The sequence below is a fragment of the Molossus molossus genome, unplaced genomic scaffold, assembly GCF_014108415.1.
Source record: "Molossus molossus isolate mMolMol1 unplaced genomic scaffold, mMolMol1.p scaffold_m16_p_10, whole genome shotgun sequence".
Classification (NCBI taxonomy): Eukaryota; Metazoa; Chordata; class Mammalia; order Chiroptera; family Molossidae; genus Molossus; species Molossus molossus.
Genome location: NW_023425345.1, coordinates 13,945,568 through 13,973,024, shown reverse-complemented (window position 1 = coordinate 13,973,024; position 27,457 = coordinate 13,945,568). Strand labels below are relative to the sequence as shown.

At 37.5% G+C, this 27,457-nt stretch overlaps 2 protein-coding genes across 16 annotated transcripts in view; one reads left to right on the top strand and one right to left on the bottom strand.

Moving 5' to 3' along the window:
* NUP37 (nucleoporin 37) overlaps positions 1–4,225 on the bottom strand; it is a 45,667-nt gene extending 41,442 nt beyond the window's left edge. For 3 of the 4 annotated variants that reach the window (XM_036253051.1, XM_036253048.1, XM_036253050.1), the window contains exons 1-3: positions 4,164–4,225; positions 3,564–3,699; positions 2,710–2,930 (exon numbers count right to left, since the gene is read on the bottom strand). In XM_036253051.1, the coding sequence (XP_036108944.1) occupies positions 2,710–2,865 (156 nt within the window). In that variant the 5' untranslated portion in view covers positions 2,866–2,930; positions 3,564–3,699; positions 4,164–4,225. The remainder of the gene's footprint in view (positions 1–2,709; positions 2,931–3,563; positions 3,700–4,163) is intronic. The other variant, XM_036253049.1, reaches the window with a different exon arrangement.
* A 1,737-nt stretch (positions 4,226–5,962) lies between these two features.
* The window catches only part of LOC118623992 (PARP1 binding protein), a 62,192-nt gene continuing 40,697 nt past the window's right edge, over positions 5,963–27,457 (top strand). For 6 of the 12 annotated variants that reach the window (XR_004958318.1, XM_036251876.1, XM_036251871.1 and 3 more), the window contains exons 1-5: positions 5,967–6,077; positions 9,031–9,186; positions 19,306–19,356; positions 20,476–20,709; positions 24,962–25,069. Coding sequence is in view for 11 of the 12 variants with exons in the window: in XM_036251876.1 (XP_036107769.1) it covers positions 9,034–9,186; positions 19,306–19,356; positions 20,476–20,709; positions 24,962–25,069 (546 nt within the window). In the remaining variant the exon portion in view is untranslated. Of the gene's footprint in view, positions 6,078–6,833; positions 6,914–9,030; positions 9,187–16,905; positions 17,119–19,305; positions 19,357–20,475; positions 20,725–24,961; positions 25,070–27,457 lie in introns of those variants that run through there. The other 6 variants (XM_036251877.1, XM_036251874.1, XM_036251872.1 and 3 more) reach the window with 5 other exon arrangements.

The window sequence follows — 27,457 nt, the reverse complement described above, 5'->3', positions numbered from 1 at the left end:
GATTCTCTATGTTGATAGTGTTTTTCCACCAGTCTTGAAATAAGGATTACCTTTCTGATAGGAATGTTGAAATTTTTCAATTTGATTTACCTTAACTTAGTTTTCTCTCAAGACGAGAGGGAGGCATAAAATTGGGTGGTATGGAAGTTGAAGGTTTAACATGATGAAATAAGAACAATGTTTAGTGATGTTTAGTTAGATAAAACATAACTGCAAAGGGAAGCAATAACTTATTCTGATTTCCTAAGGACAAATTATTGAAATGAAATTCTCCTCCATAACTGATTGAACCATGGCTGAACCCATCTGAATAGCAGCACAGAAAGAAAAAAACAGGGGTTCAAAAGTGAGATCTACGCCCTGGCCGGTTTTTCTCAGCGGTTAGAGCGTTGGCCTGCGGTCTGGAGAGACCCGGGTTCGGTTACTGCTAAGGGCATGTACCTCGGTTGCAGTTTGTCCCCGGCCCTGGTTGGCTGTGCGGGTGGCAGCCACTCGATGTGTCTCTTTCACGTCGATGTTTCTCTCTCTCTCTCTCTCTCTCTCTTCCTCTCTCTCCCTCCCACTCTATCTGTACAAAAAAAAAAAAAAGTGAGATCTACATCTTGTTTTTTTACTTACTAATCATACAAATTCCTGAACCTCTTTGAAGCGGACTGGAAACTCTATGAGGACAGTACAAGTTGTCTGGCCATATTTCCAGTACTTGGCACAGAATATAATTTGTGTTTACTACTTGCCAAATTAATAAAAATCCAATTCTTTCCTTAGGGAATTTGGGGATAAGACCTATATTGCCAATCTCTCAGGTCTGAGGATAAACAGGGACAATACATATGATCACAAACCATAAACAGCAATACAAATGTTTTTGCTGGTTCTTTTTCTTTTTGTCATTTTCCTTCTTTTGCTCCATTTCTCTCTGCCACCCATTGCCTCTGCCTTTCCTTCTTTCCTATTTTTTTCCCCTTCTTGACTTTCTTCTTCAATATTTCTTAGCTGAATATAACACTAGAAATAAATGTAATATTTTTAATACAATTTTATGTACACATCTATCAATTTTAAAATAAAATAAAAAGTTAGTTTCATCTGTAGGAAGCTGCTTTATTCTTGTATAGATTAGTAGTCTGCATTAGAAAAATGGTTTCACCTCAGTCTTTTCCAAGAGTGTTAAATTATTTCTCTTAATGATTTGACTTTCTATGATCCTAATCTGGTAGTCCAACTGAAGTCAGTCTGAGGGCCACATTTAGCCTAAAAGCTAGAAATCCCCATGCCAATCTTAAGAGAAAATGTAGAATAATGTAAGAACTCTTTATTCTGTTCAGAAACCAACAAATTGAAGCTTTTAATTCATACTTTCCCCTTAGGATAAATATGCATGCAGTCTAATTTTGTATAACTTTATACATTTATTGCACTATAAAGTGCTTAATTACATTTATGATGTCAAAACATTGTAAGATACTAAAATTACCTCCTGTGTAAAAGAGGAAATACTATTTATGTTTACTTCATTAATTAACCTTAATTTGAGAAATAGTGTTCTATGAATAATATTCTGGTAAATAAAAGATTAACCAGAGATTCCTGATAGTTGAACCTTCATCGTTCAAAGTCTTTTATATACATAGAAATAGTTTTCCTGTGAGAAAACATGTTATGTGTTCATACAAAGTAATCTTTTTTTTTTTATCCTCACCTGAGGACATTTTTCCATTTTTTGTTCAGATAGAGTGGGAGGGAGAGAGAGGAAGAGAGAGAGAGAAACATCGATGTGAAAGAGACACATCGAGTGGCTGCCACCCACACGATCAACCAGGGCTGGGCACAAACTGTAACCGAGGTATGTGCCCTGGGCGGGAACCGAACCCAGGTCTCTCTGGACCACAGGCTGACGCTCCAACCGCTGAACCAAACCGGCCAGGGCCAAAGTAATCTTAAATTTGGTGATTAAATATGAGGCTGTGCTGAAAGTCACCAGAGACCAAATCAATGACAGTTAAAACGTTTATGTATTAAATGTGCCAGATGTGTTTCAGGAACATTACATATACTAATTCATTAAACTCTCACAAAACCCTATTAAGTATTATTTTCATCCTTTTCATAGATGAGAGATTAAGTACCTGCTCAAGTTCATATAGCTATTAAGAGGTAAAGCCAGATAGGAATAAAAACATAGGCATTTTGGCCTGAGTTCATTGTCTTAATGACTATGCTAAACTGCCTGTGCAATTAATATGATCCCATATATTGTATACGCTAGATGTAAAATAAGTATGAGAGCATATTAATAGGAAAGCAGAAAATCCTGACAGCTATAAAATCGTCTGGAGGATCAATCTTTAGGCTCTCAACATTAGTTTGTTTCCTATCTCAAAGTGGAATGTCAAAAAATTGCATTAAACAATTAGATCTCATTTAACTGTTTTCCCTGTACATACTAATGGCCAGTTAGTCATAAACTGCAATTAGGAAGGTATTTCATTTCTAATCATGAGGCAAAAGAGAAGCTTTATATTCTCCCTTTTCCCTATTTAATGTTTGCACAAATCTTCGGCATAAATTACTTGTATCTCTGTAGCTTTTCTTTTTTTTTTTTTAAATTCAAACTCAGTATAGTTTCAAAGTTTAGCAAAAGCTTACCAACGTTTGCATAAGCTTTCTTACCAGTGAAATATCTTCACTGTAGTTTCATACACTAACCTGAAATGTACACGTGCCAATGACCACATAATTATTGCCACCATATGCAAGTAGGTTTCCTGAATCCCCACTGTCAAAGGGATTAAATTCGACCACATGCACATAATCTTCGCAATCCACAGTGTAGGCAGCATTCCTTGTGGCATCTTGCTTCATCTTGTATGTCAAAGCTTGAACAGTTGTAAAAACACAGTAGCTTTCTACTGAACAAGGTCACCAAACTGTGAATTATAGCAGACACATTTAGATAGAAATGGTCAAAATATTACTCACTTTCAGCAAATGATCAAAATAAGAATGCAGTATCACAAATGCCACAATTAAAAAAGATTAAAGTACTTATTTAAATACTTTGGGAATGATACCTGCAGCATAAATCACCATACTTTTGTTTAGATAATCTAAAAAATATAGTGAGTACTTGAAGAGAAAATCACTTTCATATATTTCTAAAAATTAAAGATAGTTAACAATTTTACAGAGCACTTTTTGCAGTTGCAATGTGAAGCATTTTACTGACATTATATATAGCATCAAATATTTTCACAAACCTTACAGGGAGGAACTACCCATGGTTCCCACTTAACTGATGAGGAAATCAAGACTTTAGAGCAATAATTAGCTTTGCCAAGGTCCTAAGACCAGCCAGAATGTGAAAACATTACTGTATGTTGGACACCAGTGCTAAAGAACACCGCTCTGGCCCTCAAAGGAGCTCACAATCCAGGGACAGTTAATGGTTCAGTGTGAAAAGTTCTATAATAGAAACAGATATAAAATAGAGGATCTGGAAGGAGTGACCAAATGTGATATGAAAACAATATTCATAAAATCTGCATAAAACTTCAACTAACCTGTCGTGGCCTGGTATGCACTCTGGAATTAGCATTCGCAACTGAGACATGGATTCCAGAGTTTTTTTGGGTTTTTTAACTGGAGGCAGGAGTGGTCCTTCCAACAGTTGGGCTCCGTAACAAACACATCAAATACCTGATGAGGATTTACTGAGAATCAGATGAGTCCCACCTCAGGAAGCCCATCAACTAGTAACCTTACAAGTGGGCACCCGGGTTGGACATTTATTTTAAGGTGACCAGCTGTTTGAGACGCCCTCGGAGGCACACCGGTGTGGGACGTGCAGAAGATACGCGGTTCGGTTACTCGGTCCCTTATTGCTCATTAAAGTGGTGCCCAGTCTCACTGCATTTTCGGGGTCTCCAGCACACGGCGGGCTGGACTTGCCCCTGTGAAACTGGAAGGGTACAGCAAGGAGGGAATACGAGAAGTTCCTGCTAAGACCCCCGATGCCTCTCCCAGCCCCAGGCAGGTCCCGCGAGACCCCGCTACCACCTCCCCGAGCTCGAGTTCGGAGGGAAGAGGGTGGAGAACCGCCCGGGGAGAGCGGGTAGGTTGGCAGCAAAGCGGCGAGGCCCCCTGGACTCCGTGATACGCACCAGAGGGCACCGGCAATCGACAGAGAGAAGCCGGCATCCACCGGGGCTGTGGCGGCTCGCCGCGATTCTGCTTCCGGGTCACAGGGCGGGAGCGACGATTGGCTCTCAGGGCCTCCCGCGAGATTTAAAATGTGACCCGCGACGATTTAAACAGCAGACGGCGTGCAGCCGGGAAGGATCTCACATCGCTGGAGGCTGCACCTCCCGGGTCTTCCCTACACAAGTGAGTCTCACCTTTTGCGCACCCACCTGTCCCATATTAAGTAGTGATTCAAGCCCCTGTGACCGTTTAAAGGTATTTGTGCGGTGGCTTCGTTCTGGAGCCAGGTCGGGCCTGGGTGTGTTGAACAGAGTTCACAGTATCTGGTGATGGGTGGAGCTGGAAGGCTGAGGCCCGTTGAGGACCACTTAGGTTCCTTAGTTAGGCGAGAAACCAGAGTTCTAGCCCCCGAACCTGCTCAGATTTCAGTTCTGCTGCATTCGCTCTCTCCCTCTTATATTCTCCCGAGGAAATTTTTGGACTTGTATTCTGACAACGATATCAGCAATGACGGCCTTTATTTTTATTTTTATTTTTTTATTGAGCACCTACTGAGTGCCTGGCATTAGGTGGATTATTTACTTGATGCTCCAACGTCTCAAAATTTTATGGGTTAGGATATATCCTCCCCGTTTTACAGATGGAGAAATATATGCTCATCAGAGATTTTAAATGCCAAGGTCATACAGCTAATAAATGGAAGAGTCTGGATGTGGGCCCTGGTCTCTTTGACTCAGAAGTGTAGTTCTTTCAGTCATCTCACACTGCATCCCCAATGACAGTTTCCTGTCTCACAATTTTTGCTCCAGTGCAATTTGGGAATCAGTTTTTCAAAAACAAGTGTTTATTATCCCTGTCGCCACCTACTACTGTTTTTGTATAGAGCAGCCTGACATTCAGGGGGCTTGCATATTTGTTCTCAATGACTCCTCACAACTGGCTGGAAGGTATTATTATTCCTGTTTTCTATTACTACCTAGGCAGTCAGGTGTAAAGTGTATTGCCTAGGCTTATACAGACAGCTAGCTATGGGGAAAGTCGAGACTAGATCTGTGTTGGCAAACCCGCTGCATTGCCTGTTTTTGTGCAGCCAGTTCCCAAACTAAGAATGAATTTTATGTATTTAAATGGTTAGGGAAAAAATTTAAAAAAAGGATATTTGTGACGTGTGAAAATTATGTGAAATTCAAATTTCAGTTATTAAGTTTTATTGAAGTTCATTTGTTTATGCATTGTTTGTGGCTATTTTCACACTGCAAGATCAAGTTGAGTAGTTGTGACAGAGAGTGTATGGCTTGCACTCCTCAAATATTTACAATTTGGCCCTTTCCAAAAAGTGTGCTGGCCCCTAGATGAGACTCTTGACTCTTTTTTTTTTAAATCTTCACCTAAGGGTATTTTTTCATTTATCTTCAGATAGAGTGGGAGGGAGGAAGAGAGAGAGAGAGAAACATTGATGTGAGAGACACATCATGGATTGGTTGCCTCTTGCATGACCCCGACCAGGACAGGGGACTGAACCACGCTCAAGGTATGTGCTCTTGACCAGAATCGAACCCGCTACTCTTTGGTCTGTGGATTGACGCTGTAACCACCAAGCCAAACTGGCCAGAGCAAGATTCTTGACTCATATGTGCCAGTCACTGTCCTAAAAGCTTAACTTAAATTTATGTTACTTGCTTTTTACAAAACCCCATGATAGTAATTGCTATTATTTTCCTTTTTCAGTGCAAGGAAGCTGAGGCTGGGAGAGGTAACATAACTTGGCAAAGATCTCACAGCCAGTAAGTGGTGAAGCCAGTATTCAGAAGAGTATAATTCCAGATTCGTCTTCATTCTTAGTAATCTGAACTCAGTACCTTTAAATAACACTAGTAAGTAATTTACTACTAAAGATTAATTTCAGGCAAACTGATCATATCACAGAATTGTTACTTCTTTCTTTTTTATTTCTTATAAGAAATGAGGGTGATATTTTTATTTTTTATTTTAATTCTCACCTGAGTATATTTTTCCATTTAACCTCAGATAGAATGTGAGGGAGAGAGAGAAAGAGGGAAACATTGATGTGATAGAGCCACATTGATTGGTTGCCTCCTGCATGACCCCAATCAGGGCCAGGGATCGAATTGCAACTGAGATACGTGCCATTGACTGGAATTGAACCTGCGACTCTAGTCTGTGGGCCAATGCTCTATTCACTGAGCCAAACTGGCCAGGGCTGAGGGTGATATTTCTTTTTTTTTTATCCTCACCCGAGGGCATTTTTCGATATTTTGTTCAGATAGAGTGAGAGGGAGAGAGAGAGAGAGAAACATCGACGTGAGAGCGACACATCGAGTGGTTGCCACCCACACGACCCAATCAGGGCCGGGGACAAACTGCAACCGAGGTACGTGCCCTTAGCGGGAACCGAACCCGGATCTCTCCGGACCACAGGCCAACGCTCTAACCGCTGAGCCAAACCGGCCAGGGCGAAAAGGACTATAATTCTTAGCTATTTACTAGGATTTGTATTTAAGTAGATACTTTAATTCACAATCTTATACCTGTAAATTTAAGTTGTGTCACTGGTTATGTCTTTAAATTGTTATTTTGTAAATGGCATATGCTCATTTTCTTTATCACAGAAACCCAAGATACATAGTAAACAACTGGGATTTTGTTTATGCCACATAAAACGAGAAGAAGAAGATCATAGAAAGCCTAAGTAAATGTGATGAGTACAGTAAAATACCCAAAATAAGATAATGGCATGTGAATGTGTTGGAGACTGGGGAACTTAAAGTAGGAAGACAAGACTTTCAGCAGGCATGTCTGTAAACTCAGAGAAAGGAATTAGCTGCCTGAAGCCAATTATTCTGAAAGGCTTTTGTTTATTAGGAGAAGTTATGTAATACAGTGATTTAAGAGGACAGCTTATGGGGTTAGGCATCGAGGGGTTTAGGTCTGTTTGATCATTTGCTAAGTGACATGGGGCATCACTTTCTTCAGATGTAAAATGAGGATAACAACAGACCTTCATAAGTCTCTTGTGAAGGTTGAATGAGGTTATAAATATTAACCTTTTAAAAAAGTATTTGGCACTAAGAAAGCTCCTACATATTAGCTATTGTGATGGTTATTTGTTGCTATATAATAAACCACCCCAGAATTTAGTGGCTTAGAACAGCATATTTGCTTATGATTCTGTGGATCAGCAGTTTGGGCTGGACTCAGCCATGTAGTTCCGCTGGTCTTGCCTAGGATCACACTAGTGGCTGCAGTTAATCTGGCCGGTTGACTGGATCTAGAGAGCCTTGAGATAGCCTCACTGACATGTCTGTGAGTTGATATTGGTTGTCAGTGGAAGCACCTTGTTCTGCTTTATAAGGCTTCTCCAGCTCTTCATACGGCCGCCTGAGAGTGGCAAGAGAGTAAGAGCAAAGCTTCAAGGTTTTATGTCCAACGGCCCCCAAGACCACCTTCCAGTTGGATGATTTGTTCAGAAGACTCAGCATATAGTCATACTCATGGCTACAATTTGTAACAACAAAAAGATGCTAAGCAAAATAAGCAAAGATAGGAAGTGCGTGGGGCAAAGTCCAGGGGAGACAAGGAACAAAATTCCAAAAGTGCCCTTAGGGGAGTCACACAAGACAGGCTTAATTCTTCATAACAAGTTGTGACAACACATATGAAATGCTGTCTGTCAGGGAAGTTCTTCACTGACCTAGTACCCAGGGTTTTTACTGGGGGCAGAACACACAGGCATCTTGTCTTTGTTCCAAAATTCTGAACTCAGAGGGAACCTATGTGTTCAGCATAAACTATACTGTTTGTACAAACAGTTTAAGCACAGCAAGCCACTCTTACTGGAAACTCTCCTAAAATCGAAGTTCCCAAAAGCCAGCCAAGGGCCAACCTCATAAGCAGGACTTACAGAAGAGAGCAATCAGGCCTGCTGTATTAACTCCCTTCTGCACCTGACTTGTGAGGTCTAGGCTCGGAACTCCCACAATGCCATTCTTGCTACATTCTGTTGGTCAAATCAAGTCACAAGGCCAACTCAGATTCAAAGGGGTGGACAAATAGACAATCTCTTTTGGGACAATATAATGATGGGAGGAAACTGTCCTCCCCTTCCACAGTCTACCATAGATATTACCTTCTATCTAAAAAAATATATATTTTTTCTTTTTCCTTTATTGATTTTAGAGAGAGGAAGTGAGAAGGAGAGAGAGGTAGAAACATTGATGAGAGAAAACATCTATTGGCCACCTCCTTCATGTCCCCCACTGGGGATTGGACCTACAACCTGGGGATGTGTCCTGACCAGGAATCAAACTGGCGAACTCTTGGTGCATGGGTCAATGCTCAACCACTGAGCCACACTGGCTGGACTCAAAAAAAAATATATATATATATATTTATTTATTTTTTGGTACGTGTCCCTAGAGGGAACCTAACCCGGGACTCTCTGGTCCACAGGTTGATGCTCCAACCGCTGAGCCAAACCAGCCAGGGCAAAAAAAAATATTTTTGAACACAGTTTTACTTAGCTATGTGTCTATAATTATAGTTTGCAGAATTAGTATATTTGTTTTGTATGAATTTTCAGATTGAAGGTTGCATTTTGTTACTTGAAAAGATTTGGCTTAAGAAAACTAAAGGAGAGGAAACTATGATTGGTTAGGAATTGTTATATTCTGTTTTCCTAAATTTAATTAAAAGCAATCTTAATAAATATGAAATGACGTTCATTGCTTATTTTTCTCTAATTCTTGCTTGCTTATACGTGTTAAATATTAATTTCTAATTAAAATACTGCATCTGTTCTACTTTAAGAGGATGACTGTGCTTCCTCAGAGGTCTGTCTGGGAGATGATTAAAGAGTTCAGAAGGAATTGGCACACCCTTTGTGACTCTGAGAGGACCACTGTATGTGGTGCAGACTCCATGCTCTTGGCATTGCAGCTCTCCATGGCGGAGAACAACAAGCAGGTTAGTAGGCTATCTTTAGGTTAACATGTTTTTAAATAAACTTCACTGCATTAATTTCTTTGCAATCAATGCCCTATAGTAATATCAATATACTATTTTCACAAATGCTTCTGCATATCCGTGTCAAAAATTACTGTTGGATTTTAAATTATTTGTTTCAAAATTAAGGCCTTCATATGTATAATTCAACATAGGACATGCACATTTGATGTTTAATTTGACGTCTTAAGATAAACATGCTACTATTATGATTGTTATGGTTAAAATTATTTTTATTAAACTTTCTTCTCTGAAAAGATCTGAAAGGCACACATAGGTAATGTTTATTTAAATATAATCAAAGCATTTTATAACTAATTTAAGGCTTGATAGTATAGATTAATTATTCCTAGGCCAGTCTATGAATCAGAATTATTTGGGAGAGGTTTTGAAATATATTGGCTTCTGTGCCCCAATCCTGGAAATTCTGATTCTCTTAATCTGCACTGAGACCGTGGAAGTTGTCTTTTGTGTTTTTTTTTTTTTTTTAGATATCTGAACCCTTTATTTATTTATTTATTAAAAATTTTTTTTTAATTTTGTTATTTTAGAGAGAGAAGAAGAGAAAAGGAGAGATAGAAAAATCAATGAGAGAGAACATTGATTGGCCGCCTCTTGCATGCTCCCCACAGGGGATTTGCCCCACAACCTGGGCATGTGCCCTGACCTGGAATTGAACCAGTGACCTCTTGGTGCATGGGTCAACGCTCAACCATTGAGCGATACTGGCCAGGCTGTCATTTTTTTTTTTTTTTTAATCTTCCCGAAGTGATTCTTATGTATTTGGCTTGGGCCAAACCACTGTTTATTTTTTTTATTTTTATTTTTATTTTTTTTATCCTCATCCGAGGACATTTTTCGATATTTTGTTCAGATAGAGTGAGAGGGAGAGAGAGAGAGAGAAACATCGACGTGAAAGCGACACATCGAGTGGTTGCCACCCACACGACCCAACCAGGGCCGGGGACAAACTGCAACCAAGGTACATGCCCTTAGCGGGAACCGAACCCGGGTCTCTCCGGACCGCAGTCCGACGCTCTAACCGCTGAGCCAAACCGGCCAGGGCCCAAACCACTGTTTAAAGTGAGCTCTACTTAGAGGGGTAGAGGTGTTCAGATGAGAGATGGATGAATGTAGACCAGAGTGGTACATAATTTTAGGTAGTATCCTTAAAGGAATGGACATATTTGGATGGGAAGGGTTTAAAGAAGGGATGAAGGAAGGGGAAAGTTCAGAAGAACCATCCAGGGGGAATCAAATCATGATGGTTTGAAAATGTTAAGGAGACTGTCTGGACTAGAGAAGATTTTTGAAGGATGGAGTTGGTTTCCATGGATCTGTTGGGCTAGATGGTGAAATGACATTCTAATGAATTATTTTACTCCTGTTTGTCAGTAGTTCCTAGAGTTTTAGAGTTCATATACCAGTAAGATTTCCAAAAAAATTAGACATTGACAGATTGGAACATTTCTCATGTTGGCAAAATAAGACTGTTGAGAAAAGATAATTACTAGAACCATCATTTTGGAAAAGGAAGACTATTTTAACACCTACAAATTAAGAATTGTATGATCTTAAAGTAAGAGATAGTCTTTCTTCTGCATGGATATGTGCCAGTTTTGCATATTTAAAACAATGCACATTAGGATAAGTTTTGAAAATAAAAATATTTTGACAAAATTCTCTTATGTAGTCATTCTTTCAACAAATATTAAGTTTTTACTATGTGCTAGACATCATTCCAAGCATTGGGAATATGGTACTGAAGGAAATCCCTGCTATATAGAATTAATCTTCTAGTCAGGAGAGATAGATAATACTCTAATAAATATTTAGTGCTTTTAGTTATAATAAGTGCTACAGGGAAGAACAAAACAGAAATCCAAGTAAAGAGTATGGACTTTGGAATGAAAGAGTTCTTGAAATTTGAAATAGGGTTGGTCAAAAAAGTCCTCATTTAAAAGTTGCCATTTGAGCAAAGATTTGAATGAGTGGAAGGAGGAGGATTTAGGTGGGAAGAGACTACCAGGCAAAGGGAACAGCAGATGCAATGGCCCTGAGGAGGGAATATGCCTGGCATGTTCAAGGAACAGCAAGGAAGCCAATTACTGCTGTTTTATAAATGTTAACTTCTTCCTCTTCCTGCCTTCTACAAATTCACTCCTTCCTTCCTTCCTTCCTTCCTTCCTTCCTTCCTTCCTTCCTTCCTTCCTTCCTTCCTTCCTTCCTTCCCTCCTTCCTCCCTTCTTTGCTCCCTTCCTCCCTTCCTTTCCTCCTTTCTTCCTTCCACTGTGTGCCACCAGCCATTGTGATAAACGTTTGGGTTAAAATGGTGAGCAAAACCAGACATAGCTCCTGCCTTGCTGAAGCATATTGCCTACTAGGTGAGGCCAATATTAAGTAGAAAATAAAACAAATAAATGCAAATTTATAGCTGTGAGAAGAAGAGGTATATGATGCTAGGAGACCAGGCATCTGACCAGATCAGATCACATTGGACCCTAAAGGAAGGAGAGGGTATAACTAGCCGAAGGAGTGAGGGGCAAATAGAGGATGGAGGAACAGCATGTGCCGAGGCCCTGTGGTAGGAGACTGGGAGAGAGTTGGGGAAAATGCTAAAGGGCCCAGGTAGCTAAAGGAGTGGTAATGGTGGTGTTTACATGTCCAATTTGTTCCTTGTTTTTATTCACAGTCATTGTTAACAATCAATTTTACATAAGTTTGTTAAAAATGGAAGCAGCACTTTTTCAACATTTTATTTTGAAAACTATATTACATTTCCAGAAAAGTTACAAGAATAGTACACTAAACTGCTGTATGCTTTTTACTTAGATTTCACCAATTATTAACATCTTGCTACATTTGCAATAATATTCTTTTTATATTTTTGTATGTGTATATAAATTATATATATGTATGTATATACATGTTGTTATTACCACTCTGTATGAACCCTTTGATAATAAGTAGCAGACTTGAGTCTTTATCCCTAAACACTCTTGGTATTGTACATTCTATAGGTTTTGACAGATTTTTTTTTATCCTCACCCAAGGACATTTTTCCATTCAGGTAGAGTGGGAGGGAGAGAGAGGAATAGAGAGAGAGAGAGAGAGAAACATCGATGTGAAAGAGACACATCGCACACGACCAACCAGGGCCGGGGACAAACTGCAACCGAGGTACATGCCCTTAGCGGGAACCGAACCCGGGTCTCTCTGGACCACAGGCCGACGCTCTAACCGCTGAGCCAAACCGGCCAGGGTGGTTTTGACTGATTGATAATGACATGTAACCACTGTGATAGGATTACACAGAATAGTTTCACTGCTCTAAAAATCATCTGTGTTCTACCTACTCATCCTTCTCTCTCCTCTGCCCCTGGGAACCACTGTTTTTTTTGTTTTGTTTTTTAACCATAGTGTTGCTTTTCTAGAATGTCATGTAGTTGAAATCATATAGCATATAACTTTTCCACATTGGCTTCTTTCACTTAGTAATATACATTTAAGTTTCTTCTGTCTCTTTTTGTGGCTTTATATCTTGTATCTTTTTAGTAGTGAATAATATTCCCATGTGTGGATGTCTGTTTATTAATTCATTCACCTTGTTTTACTTTTTGTCTAACCAATTTTCACTAAGATATTCAATACTTAATGTTTTTTTAATTTAATAGTTTAATAATTATTGGATTTTCTGCTATAAACCTCTTTATTTCCAAGGTTCTTTGTTGTTCTCTCTCTTGCTTCAAGGATATATTATTTTTTCCTTTGAGATTATTAATAATATTTTGTTGAAATTTTCTTCTTGAATAATATGTTTCGTCTAAGTTCCCTTTTCGTTAGTTTTATTTGGCAAGGATTTCCTTCCTTCCTCTTAGAGACTTCCTTCATGATGATCCTTGGTCATGCACTTGTATTTAAGCGGAGCATTAAAAGCTTATTGGCAGCTTTGGTTGCAGGGTTGGGGCTTGTCAACCTGATCTGATTGGGCCATTTGACTGCAGGCCTCTGAAGTCGGTATCTGTAGGGTACCCCTTTTGGAACACTTTCCTCAGAAGAGTCTTCTTTCCTCTTGTGCAAATGGTGTAAAGTTGAGCTGCGAATATGTTGGGAGCCTAAAGGGAGTGTCCAAATTCAGAATATGAATGGTCATGTCATTCCCATGATTTTCATTCAGGTACTCTTCTCCTCAACTGTACTCTTCAGTCCAGAGGCTGAGTTTTATTCTCAGGAAATAAACCTTCAGTTTTCTGCCTAGATAGATGACTGCTGTCCCCTTTCTCAGCAGAAATGAGTTATTAGGCAAAATCTAAGTGAAGTTACCCAGCGAGGTAACCACAGTACTGAAGCTACTTCAAAAATCTCTTCACAGGCAAGTGTCTCCACCATTGCCTTCTGCTGGGCAGATTTTTTCCCTAATGGACATATTAAGAGAGTAGACCTTTAGGGACTTTGGCTTTATATGGCAAGGTGGGTCTCTGATCCAGCTTCTCACCGTTCTTGTGCTCAGCTTTGTCTCCTAAACATTGTGCTCAGGGTTCATAAAAATAGGGTTTTCTTGAGTGATAGGGAGTGGTAGATAACAGGGAAACAGGCCCCACCATTTGCTTGCCCCTCTGTGTTGGCACTTTCTCATTGTTTTTGACCTTTTGTAATTTCTCTTCTCTTATGGACAATTTAGTCATGCTTGAAAAATATTTTCTTGCCTGGTCAGTGTGGCTCAGTGGATTGAGTTTCGTCCCAGGAACTGAGAGGTCCTGGTTTGATTCCCGTTCTGGACATATGCCTGGGTTGTGAGCTTGATCCCCAGTAGGGGGTATGCAGGAGGCAGCCGATCGATGTTTCTCTCTCACATTGATATTTCTATACTCTCTCTCACTTCCTCTCTAAAAAATCAATAAAAACATATTTAAAAAAATGTTTTCTTATTTTTTCCTGTAGTTTTAGGTATTGTATACCAGGAGAGGTTTCTCTGCAAATACAGACACATATATAATTTATCTATTATGACATTATAACAGATGGTATACATTCTTTCAGCATCTTGTTTTTATCATCCAACATTGTCTTCAAGACCTCTTCAGGTACTGATAGAAAAGTTTATCTAATTCATTCATTTTTTTAGTCACCTTTATATGACTGATATATTTTATTCATATTTGGACCTTTGGGTGTTTGAAGTTTTTGGTATTACAAGCATTTCTGCACTGAAATGAGATGTCTGTGCACTGAACAAGAGGCTCTCTAGGCCCCATGCCCAGCAGGTCACATGACAAATACATTTGTAATATGACTTGATACTACCATACTGCTCTTCAACTTGGCTGCTAGAATTTACATTTATGTCAACAGCATAGGAGAGTACCATTTCCTTATCTCTCTCCATATTAGATGTTGTCAGACTTCATTAGAAAAGAGAAAAAGTGGTACTTCATTTTAATTTTTCTAGTAACTAGAGCATTTAAACATCTTTAAAAAAAGTTTTTTTCTTTATTGATTTTTAGAGAGAGGAAGGGAGAAGGAGAGAGAGATAGAAACATCAATGAGAGAGAACATTGACCGCCTCCTGCATGGGCCCACAACCTGGGTATGAGCCCTGACTGAATCGAACTGGTGACCTCATGGTACATAGGTCGAAGCTCAACCACTGAGCCACACCAGCTGGGCCATTTAAATATCTTTTAAAATGCTTATTTGACCCTTTAGGTGTCCTCTTTTTAAACTGTCTGTTTATATCCTTTGCTTATTTTGCTGTTGAGTTGTCTTTTTCTTACTATTTGAAAGAGTTCTATATGTATTTTATTTTTTTTTTAAAAAAATCCTCACACCAGGATATTTTTCCATTTATCTTCAGACAGAGTGGGAGGGAGAGAAAGAAAGTGACAGAGAGAGAGAGAGAGAGAGAGAGAGAGAGAAGAGAGAGAGACGGAGAGAAACATTGATGTGAGAGAGCCACACCAACTGGTTGCCTACCTCAGGACCTGGTCCAGGGCTAGGGACCAAATGGCAACCGAGGTACATGCCCTTGACCAGAATCTAACCCATGACTCTTTGGTCTGTGGGCTGACGCTCTATCCGCTGAGCTAGACCAGCCAGGGATCTACATGTATTTTAGATACTCTTTGTTTTATACTTTGTTGATATTGTTCAATGTGCTCAATTTTACCCCCTTTCACTGGATATACTTCTCGTATATTGTTTCAGCAGTATTCATATGCCAGATCTCTCTATTAAGTCTTGCTTTGGTATGATCAAGTACTAATTGGACATTTTACCTTGATGTCACATTACCGTCTCCACATCAGTTTTTAAAAGGAGAAGACATTGTTTGCTCCCTCAACTTACTTTACTGTTCGTATTCATAGTCTCCATGGTATGTCTTATTGTTCACTCAGTCACTGAAACTAGACACCTAAGGGTCATCTTAGAGTCTCTTTTGCTCCCCATTGCAATCCATATCTGAGTCTTACCAATGTTACCGTTTGAGCATTAAAAAAAAACTGTCCTTCTTTATAATCTGAAGAAATGGTATTAAGATAGATAATAGATTCTGAGGGCATTGTGTACATGGAATGGGCGAGCTGAAGGTTCATCCTTGGTGACCATACACTGGGAAATAAGGAGAGAGAGAAATTGAGGCATTATTAAGAATCACCATTTAGTGACTGAGGGCTGTTGTTCTGGAATCAAACAGAGCATGTTCAAATCACCTCCAATTATTTGTTTGTTTGTGTCTAAATAATTGAAAAATAAATATATCAACAAGCTAAGTAGAATGTAGCCTAAAAAAATCTTCGTTCTAATTGTGAAACTTTTGACATATTAAAATTTTCAGCTCAAGTCAGCTTTTCTTCTGGACTTGTCTGTGTAGCATCCACTCAGGGTTTCTTCCTACTTGTTAATTTTCTACTTTATTCACTGTGAAAGTTCAGACTCTGGGTGGGAAAAGGGGGAGTGGTGAATTGCAGCTGAGCTTTTCAGTTTGTGTAGGTGTGCATACGTGTGCAGTGCAGATGGTGGGTTGGAAGTCAGTTTTTCTTTAACCCTCTATGTACAGATTTAGCTTAGGCATTCCCAACTGTGCTCAGACTTCCAGGTCACTCAGCGTTCAACATACACATGCCTGCAGGTACATTCATAAGTAACATACAGTAATGAAAGGGTGGAGTTGGTTGTGTATATTCTTCACTTACACTTTTCATCGTGTGTTTGCGATCTATTTAAAATTTTAAATCTTTAAAGTTTGAGAATACCAGTCCTTAAAGTATAGTCCTTCTATCTGAATTTGACCATAGTAAAAATTTTGAATACCTAGTAGAATTATTAATCTGTCTATTGGTACGTTTATTTTCTTAACTGCTTTAGTTGGGGAAAAAGAGAAAGGTAAGTTAAAATAATCTTTGAGTTTTAGGTTTTTGTCATGTTTTCAGAGGAGGAAGAGTTTTTTTAGCTTAAATCATGTAGTACTTCTCTAGCAGTTTTATGCTGCTAAAGATTTAACCTGTTATAGATTCATTCACCACTGACTTCATTATATGGCAAGTATATATAACTTTATTAGGTTACAAATCATGTTTTAGCCTTTTCTGCCTTTGGAATTGGCTTCATAGTTTGACTCTGTCTTACAATTACATTATAAAGGCTGTTTTTTTTGTTTGTTTGTTTTTTTTACCTTAAAAGGCCTACAGAACATTACAAATGTTCTACTGGATGAAGCAGACAAAGATATTAATTTTATGGAAAGCAATTATAGCACCAGTGGTTGACTGTCAGATTTGAAAATGACCTAACAGAGACATAAGAAGAAACAGATTTTAAAATTGAATTATATTTATATGCCACTCCTCCCCCCAGCAAACAAACTGTTATTTCACTTTGTATAAGAAGAGAAAGGTAACTGACATTTTTGATTAGCTACCATTTATAAGGTGTTATTTAATCTGTACAATCTCATTTTATAACCAAGGAAACTGGCTCAAAGAGAATTCGGTATCTTACCCAAGTTCACACAGCCCATACTCTTAAGTAGACCTGCTAGCTTTTCTCTTTTGATAATAATAAAAACTCCAGTTAGTTAGTAGTTTATTTAAATTTTTGAATAATTATAAAAATAACTTTTATAAAATATACAAAGTACAAGTGCTCTGAAAAAGTGTAATTCTTGCTTTTTCTCATTTTATTCTTATGAAATACAATACTTCTTATGTCCATCACAGAATGAAAGCATTGAACATTTTGAACTTCCTTCAGATATCAGCCAGCTGGCATGTTTTCCTAGCAAAACATTTTCTGATTTGACCACAGTCTCTCTCTCAATCAGTTGTTACTGGTTTGAAAAATAGAATATGCTCTCATGGTGGGCACCTGATCATGAAATGTGATATCTGGAGTGCAATTTTATTTGGATTTAAAATGTTTTTACAGTCTCAGTATAAACACTGTTAATCTAGTCAGAGCCTTTTCTCACAATATCAAGAGCTTGCATGGTTTTACTTTAACTAGTTACAGTCAACAGAATGAGAATAAATGATACATTTACATTAAACAAAAATCTTAATTTACTTTTACCATGAAGGATGTTATACCAAAATAGTTTGAAGAATTTTTAAGATAAAACAATTTAGTTTTGAATTCTAAATAACTGGATTTATTTAACTTAAATACCATTTGTAGATTTTTATGGTATGTAACCTTTGTGGGATTTAAAAAAATATTTAATTTTCTATGGCTGCATAGAATTCTTTTTTTTTAAATTAAATTTATCGGAGTGAACATTAGTTAATAGGATTATATAGGTTTCGGGTGTGGGTTTCTGTTACAGGATCTGTTTCTTGCACTGTGTGCCCACCACTCAAAGTCAAATCATCTATATCAGGCCTCCTTCTCTCCTTCTCTCCTTGTCACCCAGTCCCCTTTCTTCTGGCAACCACCACATACTGTTTCTGTCCACACGTTTCCATTTATATGCCACAGATGGGTGAAATCATATGGTTCTTAGCTTTTTTTGCCTGACTTATTTCGCTTAGCATAATATTCTCAAGGTCTATCTATGTTGTCTTAAATAGCAATATTTCGTCTTTTCTTATGACTGAGTAGTATTCCATTGTGTATATGTACCACCTCTTCTTTGTCTAATCCTCTATCGAAGGGCACTTTGGTTGTCCCAATGTCTTGACTACACTGTGAATAATGCTGCAGTGAGCATAAGGGATGCATATATTTATGAATACATATTTTTGAGTTTTCTGGGTATATACCCAGGAGAGGGATTGCTGGGTCATATGGTAGCTGTACCCTTAATTTTTTCAGGAATCACCAGACTATTTTTCATAGTGGTTGTACCAGTTTACATTCCCACCAACAGTGAATGAGGGTTCCTTTTTCTCCACAACCTTTCCAACACTTGTTACTACTTGTCTTGTCAAAAATAGCCATTTTAACAGGTGTGAGGTGGTATCTCATTGTAGTTTTGATTTGCATTTTCCTAGTTGCTAGTGAGGTTGAACATCTTTTCATATATCTGTTGGCTGTCCCATGTACACAGATGAACTCAAAATGGATTAAAGACCTAAATATAAGATCTGAAACAATAAATTACACAGAAGAAAGCATAGGTATTAAATTTATGGATCTTGGTTGTAGAGAATATTTTATGAACTTGGTCAAAGGCAAGGGAAGTAAAGGCAAAAATAAATGAATGGAACTATATCAAACTAAAAAGCTTCTGCACAGCAAAAAACTGACAAGACAAAGAGACAACTGATCAAATGGGAGATGATATTTTCAAATAATAGCTCTGACAAAGGTTTAATATCCAAAATATATAAAGAACTCATAAATTCAACACCAAACAAACAAGCCAATTAAAAAATGGGCAGAGGGCCTGAACAGACATTTCTCCCAAAGAAGACCTTTGTGGGATTGGGGAGTAGAGTACAATTTTTGATTTAGTGCTCAGAAATTACAAATTGCCTTGTGTTTGGATTATGGATCTAAGGTTTGAGAGTTAATGACTTTTTTGTTTGTTCATTGAACTAGTTTTATGAAACATAACTAATTTTTATAACTATGATGTAATAGGTCCCTACTCTAAGGACAACAAGGATAATTTTCTTAGTTGCTTTCAAATGGGTAAGTAAAGAGTTAATTATTTTAAAGCAGGTGTACACTTTGTCTTAAATTTGCATAGTAACTAGAACATGTGACTGATTTTTATAAAAGATATAACGATTTGGACTTGAAAGAGTCAGATATGTAGAAATAGTACTACATTATATGGTTTTGTTTGATTTCTTTCTGTTATTCTTCATTGATGAAATATGACGTTACAACTTAGTTCCAGTGAATTATAATTCTATTTAAATATCCACCCATCTTTAAATACAATTAATGGAAAAATCTAGGTGTTAGCAGAAACTACTAATATATTAATGGAGCTTAACTGTAGAAGAGAGCATCATAGTTACAATTCACAGAACCACATAGGGATACTTTAAAATATTTACGAAGCGTTGAAAAAGAGTAGTTAGAATATTTTACTGAATTGGAGTTGGCATTTTGTGGAGGACACCATTATTAACATTTGGAATATAAAGTGAGAGCAGAATGCAATCAATCTTTTAAAAAACCCTTCAAAATGTTCTATTTTGAACAATTTTGCTTGATTAACATCTAACAACTTATAGTAAGAAACCTGACTTTTTGGCACTCGTTTGCCTATGGCCTAATGTGTCCCTGAGGGAAGAATAAAAATTCTTCTTTGACCCAAGGTTTTAGCACTGATATTTTGCTTTTAATTTTAATTTTAGTGTGTGGTATGTGGGAATTCACTATGACATTGACAGTTTTTAAATAAGAGATTAAAAATACATTAGCTAAAAGAACTAATAGGAACTAAATATTAATAGAATCGAATGTTTCCCCAATCAATAGTATTTAAGTACAGCTCATTGCCCACCTATCACCCCACTTTGGGTAGAAATTTAGTGAAGTTCAGGTGGTAGACAATGTCTTTGTATTTGCTGATTTTGTTACGTGTGAACTTGCCATAGTTTCTATTTTATAAAATCATCAAAATTATTTTTTTAATGTCTGGTTTTAAAATTATTTCACAGGTCAATTTGGATTGTTCTCTTCAAAATTGCAAGAATATAATACAAAATTGAATTTATACTTCACATCTCAATGATAAGTTCCTTAATGTTCTGGCAGTCAACTTCATCTTTTTGTTTTTGGAATTATCTTTTTCAGCACAGTGGAGAATTTACAGTCTCTCTCAGCGATGTGTTATTGACCTGGAAACACTTACTACATGAGAAATTGAACTTGCCAGTTGAAAATGTGGAAGTGATTGACCATTATGAGGATATTAGGAAGACTTATGATAATTTCTTAAAGAATAGTAATATGTTAGATCTGATTGATGTTTATAAAAAATGTAGTGTTTTGACTTCTAATTGTGAAGAGAATGCCAACATATCCCCTGTAAGTACTTTTTAAAACAATTATATCTTAACTGAAGAAAAATTGGACCAGATTTATTTCTAACTCTGGTTTTAGCATTTATAGTAACTGGATAATGCTTTTGCTTTTTGGTTCATGTTAAGAATGGAAAATTTAGCTACCTGAAAACTAGTCATTGCTTGAAAGAAATGTATTGGTGGTAAATTTTGTTGAACTTGTGTTGTTATGATTTGGTTTAAATGTAAGAATAGCTTATTAGATAAGAAAAATTGTAACAAAGAAATCAGTCCTGAATGTGTGATTTCTTTTTATTTATTTATTTTTTATTGATTGATATCAGAGAGAGAGAGGAAGGGGGAGAAAGAGTTATGAGGAATTAAGATAAAGGTAAAATAGGGAAGCTCTGGGAACATGATAATTTGAACAATGCCCCTTTCTCCTTTATTTCCTTATTTTATAATTCCTCTTGAGGAACATGGAGTCAGGGTCCATGGGCATCTGGGAGCATGTAAGGCCTTGGCAGAGCTTGCTTTCTTTTCTTTTCCATTTTAAAACACATTTTTATTGATTTTAGAGAGAGATAGGAAGGGAGAGGGAGAGAGAGAAAGAGAAAGAGAGAAACATCGATGGGCTGCCTCCTGCACGTCCCCTACTGGCGATCGAGCCCAAAACCCAAGCATGTTCCCTGACCAGAAATCAAACCAGTGACCTCCTGGTGCACAGGACAACACTCAACCAACTGAGCCACACAGGCCAGGGCCAGAGCTGGGCTGAAATGGTGGATCTAAGAAGAGTTCAGCAGCTGTCAGAGATCTGGAGACTCTGGGGTAGGTCAACAAATGCCCTTAGAAGCGAACATGTAGCTGAGTGGATGGGCTTACTACTGGTGTGGTGAGAGACCACAAGAAGACTTTTCCTTGGCCTAGCAGGTGACCAGCAGCCTGTTTATTTCTCCATTGCTGCTCAATAAGAAGGAGAGAGCATTTCAACTTGCATTACTTGTAGAACTGTCATACACGTAAGATACCTCAACAGTCAGAGCTGAGCCCCAAAGAGCCAATGAAAAAAAGCAACAGCCACTTAAGGAGTTTCAGCAGCCAGAGAAAGATGAGTCAGCTGAGCACACACATGCCCAACAAAAGAGAGCTGCCCGAGGGGAATGACAACAAGTGACAAATACTCGAGGAAATTCAAGGGTACACCTAAATGTAAGGCTCTCTAGATGTTAAAAAGAAGAAAGAAAAAATTTCCCAATGCAACAGGTAAGTTCAGAGCCAAATTAGTATCTTGAAAGTCAAGTACAATACATATTTAAAGCACAGGGGAAAATATATAAATAAGTCATGAGGAGCCCAGCCAGTGTGGCTCAGTGGTTGATCGTTGACCCATGCACCAAGAGGTCGCTGGTTCAATTCCCTGTCAGGCCATGTGCCCAGGTTTTGGCCTGATCTCTTGTGGGGGGCATGTAGGAGGTGGCCAGTCGATGTTCTCTTTCATTGATGTTTCTATCTCTCCCCCTCTTCTTTCCTCTCTCTCTCAAATCAATGAATAAAAAATATTTTTTAAAAAGTCATGAGGGAGCCCTGGCCGGTTTGGCTCAGCGGTTAGAGCGTCGGCCTGCGGTCCTGAGGGACCCGGGTTCGGTTCCCGCTAAGGGCACGTACCTCGGTTGCAGTTTGTCCCCGGCCCTGGTTGGGTCGTGTGGGTGGCAACCACTCGATGTGTCCCTTTCACGTCGATGTTTCTCTCTCTCTCTCTCCCTCCCACACTCTATCTGAACAAAAAATAGAAAAAATGTCCTCGGGTGAGGATAAAAAAAAAAAAATAATAATAAATAAATAAATAAATAAAAAGTCATGAGGGAAATGTTAAGAAACTTGGAGTTTAGATTTAGAGGATTTAACATGCAAACGACAGGAGAGTCCCAGAATGAGAAAAAGGAACAATGCACCAGATTAAATAAATAACATATTTATTATAACTACATTTATTATGACAAGTATTTCCCCAAGCCTGCTGATTAAGAATGCTTATGAAGTTTCAGGCTGTAATGATGAGAAAAGACATACCTAGGCATAATCTGGTAAACTTTCTGAACTTTTAAGGATCAAGATAAGTTTCCTGGCAGAAAGAACGAGCAATTTTATAAAGAGCAAAAAACTAAATGTCCTGTCCTAAAAGAAGAGGACAGTGACCTAAGAATTTTATCCTCAATCAATGTATCATTTATTAGTCAAGCTAAAGAGGGGATTTGTGAGGATGTGCAAAAATATGAAGAATGTCATCTTCATACCTTGTGAAGAATTTACCTTTCAAAAGGCCATAATAACTAAACAGATGAACTGAAACAGATATCTATCTAGGGGGAAGGTGGTAGTCAAATAGTAAAACTTGGAGTGTGTTGTGTCATTAAAGTGATATGGGTAGACTGGACTTATGAGTGCTGAAGTGGAAGGCTCACCCTAAGGGAGATTCTGGTATTAGTTTAGAATTAAAGCTGCTAAACATTGTAGTTGCGGTTAAGAAGCAGGTATTAATCACTTTAAAACAGAAATAGTGAAATATGGGTCTGATTTGAGTAAAGAGAAAGTGAAGGTAACCATTAATGAAATGGAAAAATATAGTATATTTTCTAAGTGAATAGGATAAAAATAGAATGAGTAGCAACTTATCCAATCAGTTAAGGTAAAAGTCAGTAAAATGAATAGTGTGTCACAGCAAATATATTGTGATTTCTATGGTTACCTCAGAAAGCTTTATGCTATGTTATTGAGTTCTTGTCAAACTGTTAAGTCTAGGAACACTTTAGCACTCTTTAAAAAATTATTTATGCCCTGGTCAGTTTGGCTCAGTGGTTGGAGGATTGGCCTGCGGACCAGAGAGTCCCGGGTTCAGTTCCCGCTCGGGGCACGTACCAAAAAAAAAAAAAAAAATTACTTAGAACTACAAGGCAGTTTTGTTTATGTGGGTTATATTTATTGATATTTGCCATGTTAAAAATTAAAATTGAGATATGTTGAAAGTAGTAAGTTAGTAAAAATATTGATAATAAACCTATTGTTCATATAAATATTTATGAAGAATAACTTTTTCAGAAATAAAAAAATTGTGAGAGTAGTGACATTGTTTTACATTTTTACAAATATCTTTAATGTCATGTGTGATAGGAATAGCTATATTCTTATATCTGCTTCTGTTTGATATGTCATTTTGAGTCAAGTATATCAAGAAAATTCAGATTAATGTTGAGACATAAATTGGAAAAGGGAGGACTTCCAGAATCCCTTGAATGGGTCTTTGGGACCTCAGTTTGGACCATTATTTTGAGACCTTATTATGTACTTTACATGTAGTTAAATATGAAAACAGTTTTTAACCAAAGGTAATATTCTCCCATTTAAAAAAATAACATTTTGTTTCTAGAAAAATAAGTCCTTGCTTTCAATATCTCTTCTTAAAACATCAGAGCCACTTGTGTGAAGACTATCTCTATTCAAAATTTGTTAAATCATAAATTATTTTTTAATTATCTTAAATTTTGAGGTTGAAAAATTGTATATGTTATGAACAACAAAATCCTAGGCTTTCCAGTTGTTGTTTTTCTTTACGATGAACTCTTTATGAGTACTAGCTCGTGATATCAATAGAATTATGGCAAATGCTATTACTTTTTAAAAAGTATGTATTGGTAAGTTATTTTAGTTTTAACTTTGTAATATGTAAGAGGAAAAGTGATTTGCAATCTTGTTGGATTTACTCATCACGAACAGTGTGTGTGTGTGTGTACACCTGTATAATTTTAGATTCTTTAGAATAGTGAAATAACATGGAGACATTGAGTAGTGTGGTAGGGTGAAAGCAAATGTCTCTTTATAAATTTTCTTGGAAACTATTTTGTTTCAATATTGTGCTGGTTAGAACACTAGATTTACTTACGTATATTCCAAAGTGAAGCATTTATTGTGGGACTTAGGCGAGACTTTTCTTTCTTTTTAATTTTCTTCTTCCATAAAAAAGATGAGATTAAGTTTCTGAGGTCATCTTTTAACTGTATATTTGTAAAACTCTATGAGTACAGGTGCCACTGGAAATTATTTTTTTTGAAGCATTTTTTTAGGAAGTTTAATTACATGTCTACATATTGTTGATTGCCAACAAAGGTCAGGCAATACACTGTATACTGGAACATCAGTGACACTGAGTAGAGCCAGGTGTGAGATATTTTTTATAGTTGGCATAGCATTTTATTAGTAATGCCCTGTATTTCCTGCAGAGTCAACTACGGGATTTTCTGTCTGGCAGACAGTCTGCAGTAGATGATGAATCTGATCTTTATGTACCGACATCACCAATGAGTAAATACAACCAGGATAATGAAAAGGTACTGATAAGTTGTGAGTAAGTTAAAGCAGGATCTGATCCCCTTCATATCACTATGAATTTGATTGTACGTACTGTTACTATTTTTTTTAATTTCTAAAGGTTTTTAATTTGTTTGAATAAAACTGTGTGCAATGAGTAATACACTGGAGACTGGCAAGAGTATAACAATCAGTTACTTCATGGTTTTGGGCCGAGGTTAACAGGCACTGTGCAAAAATAGGTATCACTCCAAGTACCAGAAAAGTGGTTGAAGGTCCAGATTGCCAGAGTTCTTTGAATCTTGACATAGTGTCCCTTGGTAACTGGAGGACTGGTTCCAGGTCCTGCTTTGGATACCAAAATTCACGGATGCTTAAGTCCCTTACATAAAATAATGTATGTAGTATTTGCAAATAATCTACATGCATCCTCCTGTATACTTCAAATCATCTCTAGATTACTTTTAATCTATAAAATAATGTAAATGCTATGTAAATAATTTTTATACTGTATTGTTTAGGGAACAATGACAAGACAAAATATCCATATATATTCAGTACAGATGCAGTCATCATGGGCCTAACTCCATAGTACGCGTCAGCAACAACATAACTTGTTTTAAATATAGAATACTTTTAGTCTGCAGTTGAATCTGCAGATATGGAACCTGGGGATACAGAGAGCTGACTATTTGGTAAACTTCACAGTTACTGTTTTATATGGTTGCTTCTTGTGAAGCAAATGTACAGTTGGAAAACCTGTTCTGTACCCTTTGCGGTAGACTAACAGTTGCATCATGAGTTTTGATACTGGTTAGTTGTGCAAACACACCACAGAAAAGTAGTACCAGGTACTTTTGGTCTCATAATTTACCTTCCACTGGTAAAGTTAGGTGACGAATTAAATAGAGTAACCCTTCACTATGAAAGTTACGTTTAGGAAAGTTTCTATGGCTAATAAAATCACCATTGTCAAGACAAAAGTTTAAGAGTATTGGAAAATGCAGTAAAATTACATTCAATATATCTAAAAAATATGAGCTATAAAAGGTTTAGAATGTGCCTATTTCCAAATCCAGCTGCTCCAGTCAGTTAACACATTTGATGAATCACCTTCTTCATTTTTCAGGAATCATTGCTAAATAGATTCTCTCATAAGTCCCATGCTAGACAGATGACACTTTTAAAAATATATTTTATCACTGCCCTCAAATAGATAACCTGTACACCTACTTCCTAGACTTAATAATTTGCTTTATTTTGCAACCAATATTTTCTCTGTCCTGTATGAAAGTTAAGTTGTTGTTATGACAATCCCTCAATGTCTTCAGCATATCATTTCCTGAAAATAAGGGCATAACCACAATATCATTAATAAGAAAATTTAAGTATTCTCTGATATCATTTGCTATCTTCCCTGTTCACATTTCTCCATTTGTGCCCAAAATGGGTTTTATGTTTCTTTAGATTCTTAATCTAGAAGAAGTCCCTTCAGTCTTTTTTTTTTTAAACTTCTTATTTATCTGATTAATTCTTACTGGTATTATTTAATTTGTTTCTCTATTTCCGATAAATTGGGAGTTACATCTACTAGCTTTCTTAGATTGAGGTTTAACATTTCTTAACAAATACTTCATAACTGATGGTGAGTATTTCATTTTGTATCATATCAGGAGACTCAAACCCAAGTTGTCTTGAATTGTCTAATCTCCCCAGTATAAAGAAGTGGTTTTTCCTTTGCTATCAGCAAAGATCTGTGAATGATATTTTAACAATGTGTAATATCCTGTTTTCCCAACCTTTTACCAAATGGTTTTAAGCATGCATGGATCATGCTTGTCTAAATCAATTATTTCTTTAGAGTTTGTAGAATGGCGAATTCCAATTCTATTATGTCTTTACATGAATTAGCTGTCATTCTTTTCTCTTTTTTGCTTAATCCTCACCTGAGGATATTTTTTTCCATTGATTTTTAGAGAGAGTGAAAGGGAGGGAGGGAAGTGAGGAGGGAGGGGGAGAGGGAGAGAGAAAAAGAGAAACATCCATGTGAATGAAAGAATGAAAGAGACACGTCGATTGGTTGCCTCCGCAGATGCCTGTATTGGGGCTGGGATGGAACCTGCAACCCAGGTACATGCCCTTGACTGGGAATGGAACTGAGACCCTTCAGTGTGAAGGCCAACGCTCTAACCACTGACCACTCTGGCCAGGGTTTAGCTGCCATTTCTCTCTTTTTTTTTAGTCCTCACCTGAGGACATTTTTGCATTTATCTTCAGATAGAGCAGGAAGGAGAGGCAGGAAGAGAGAGAGAGAGAAATATCAATGTGAGAGAGATACAATGAGTGGTCACCACATGATCCCAACCAGGGCCGGGGACAAACTGCAACTGAGGTACATGCCCTGAGCG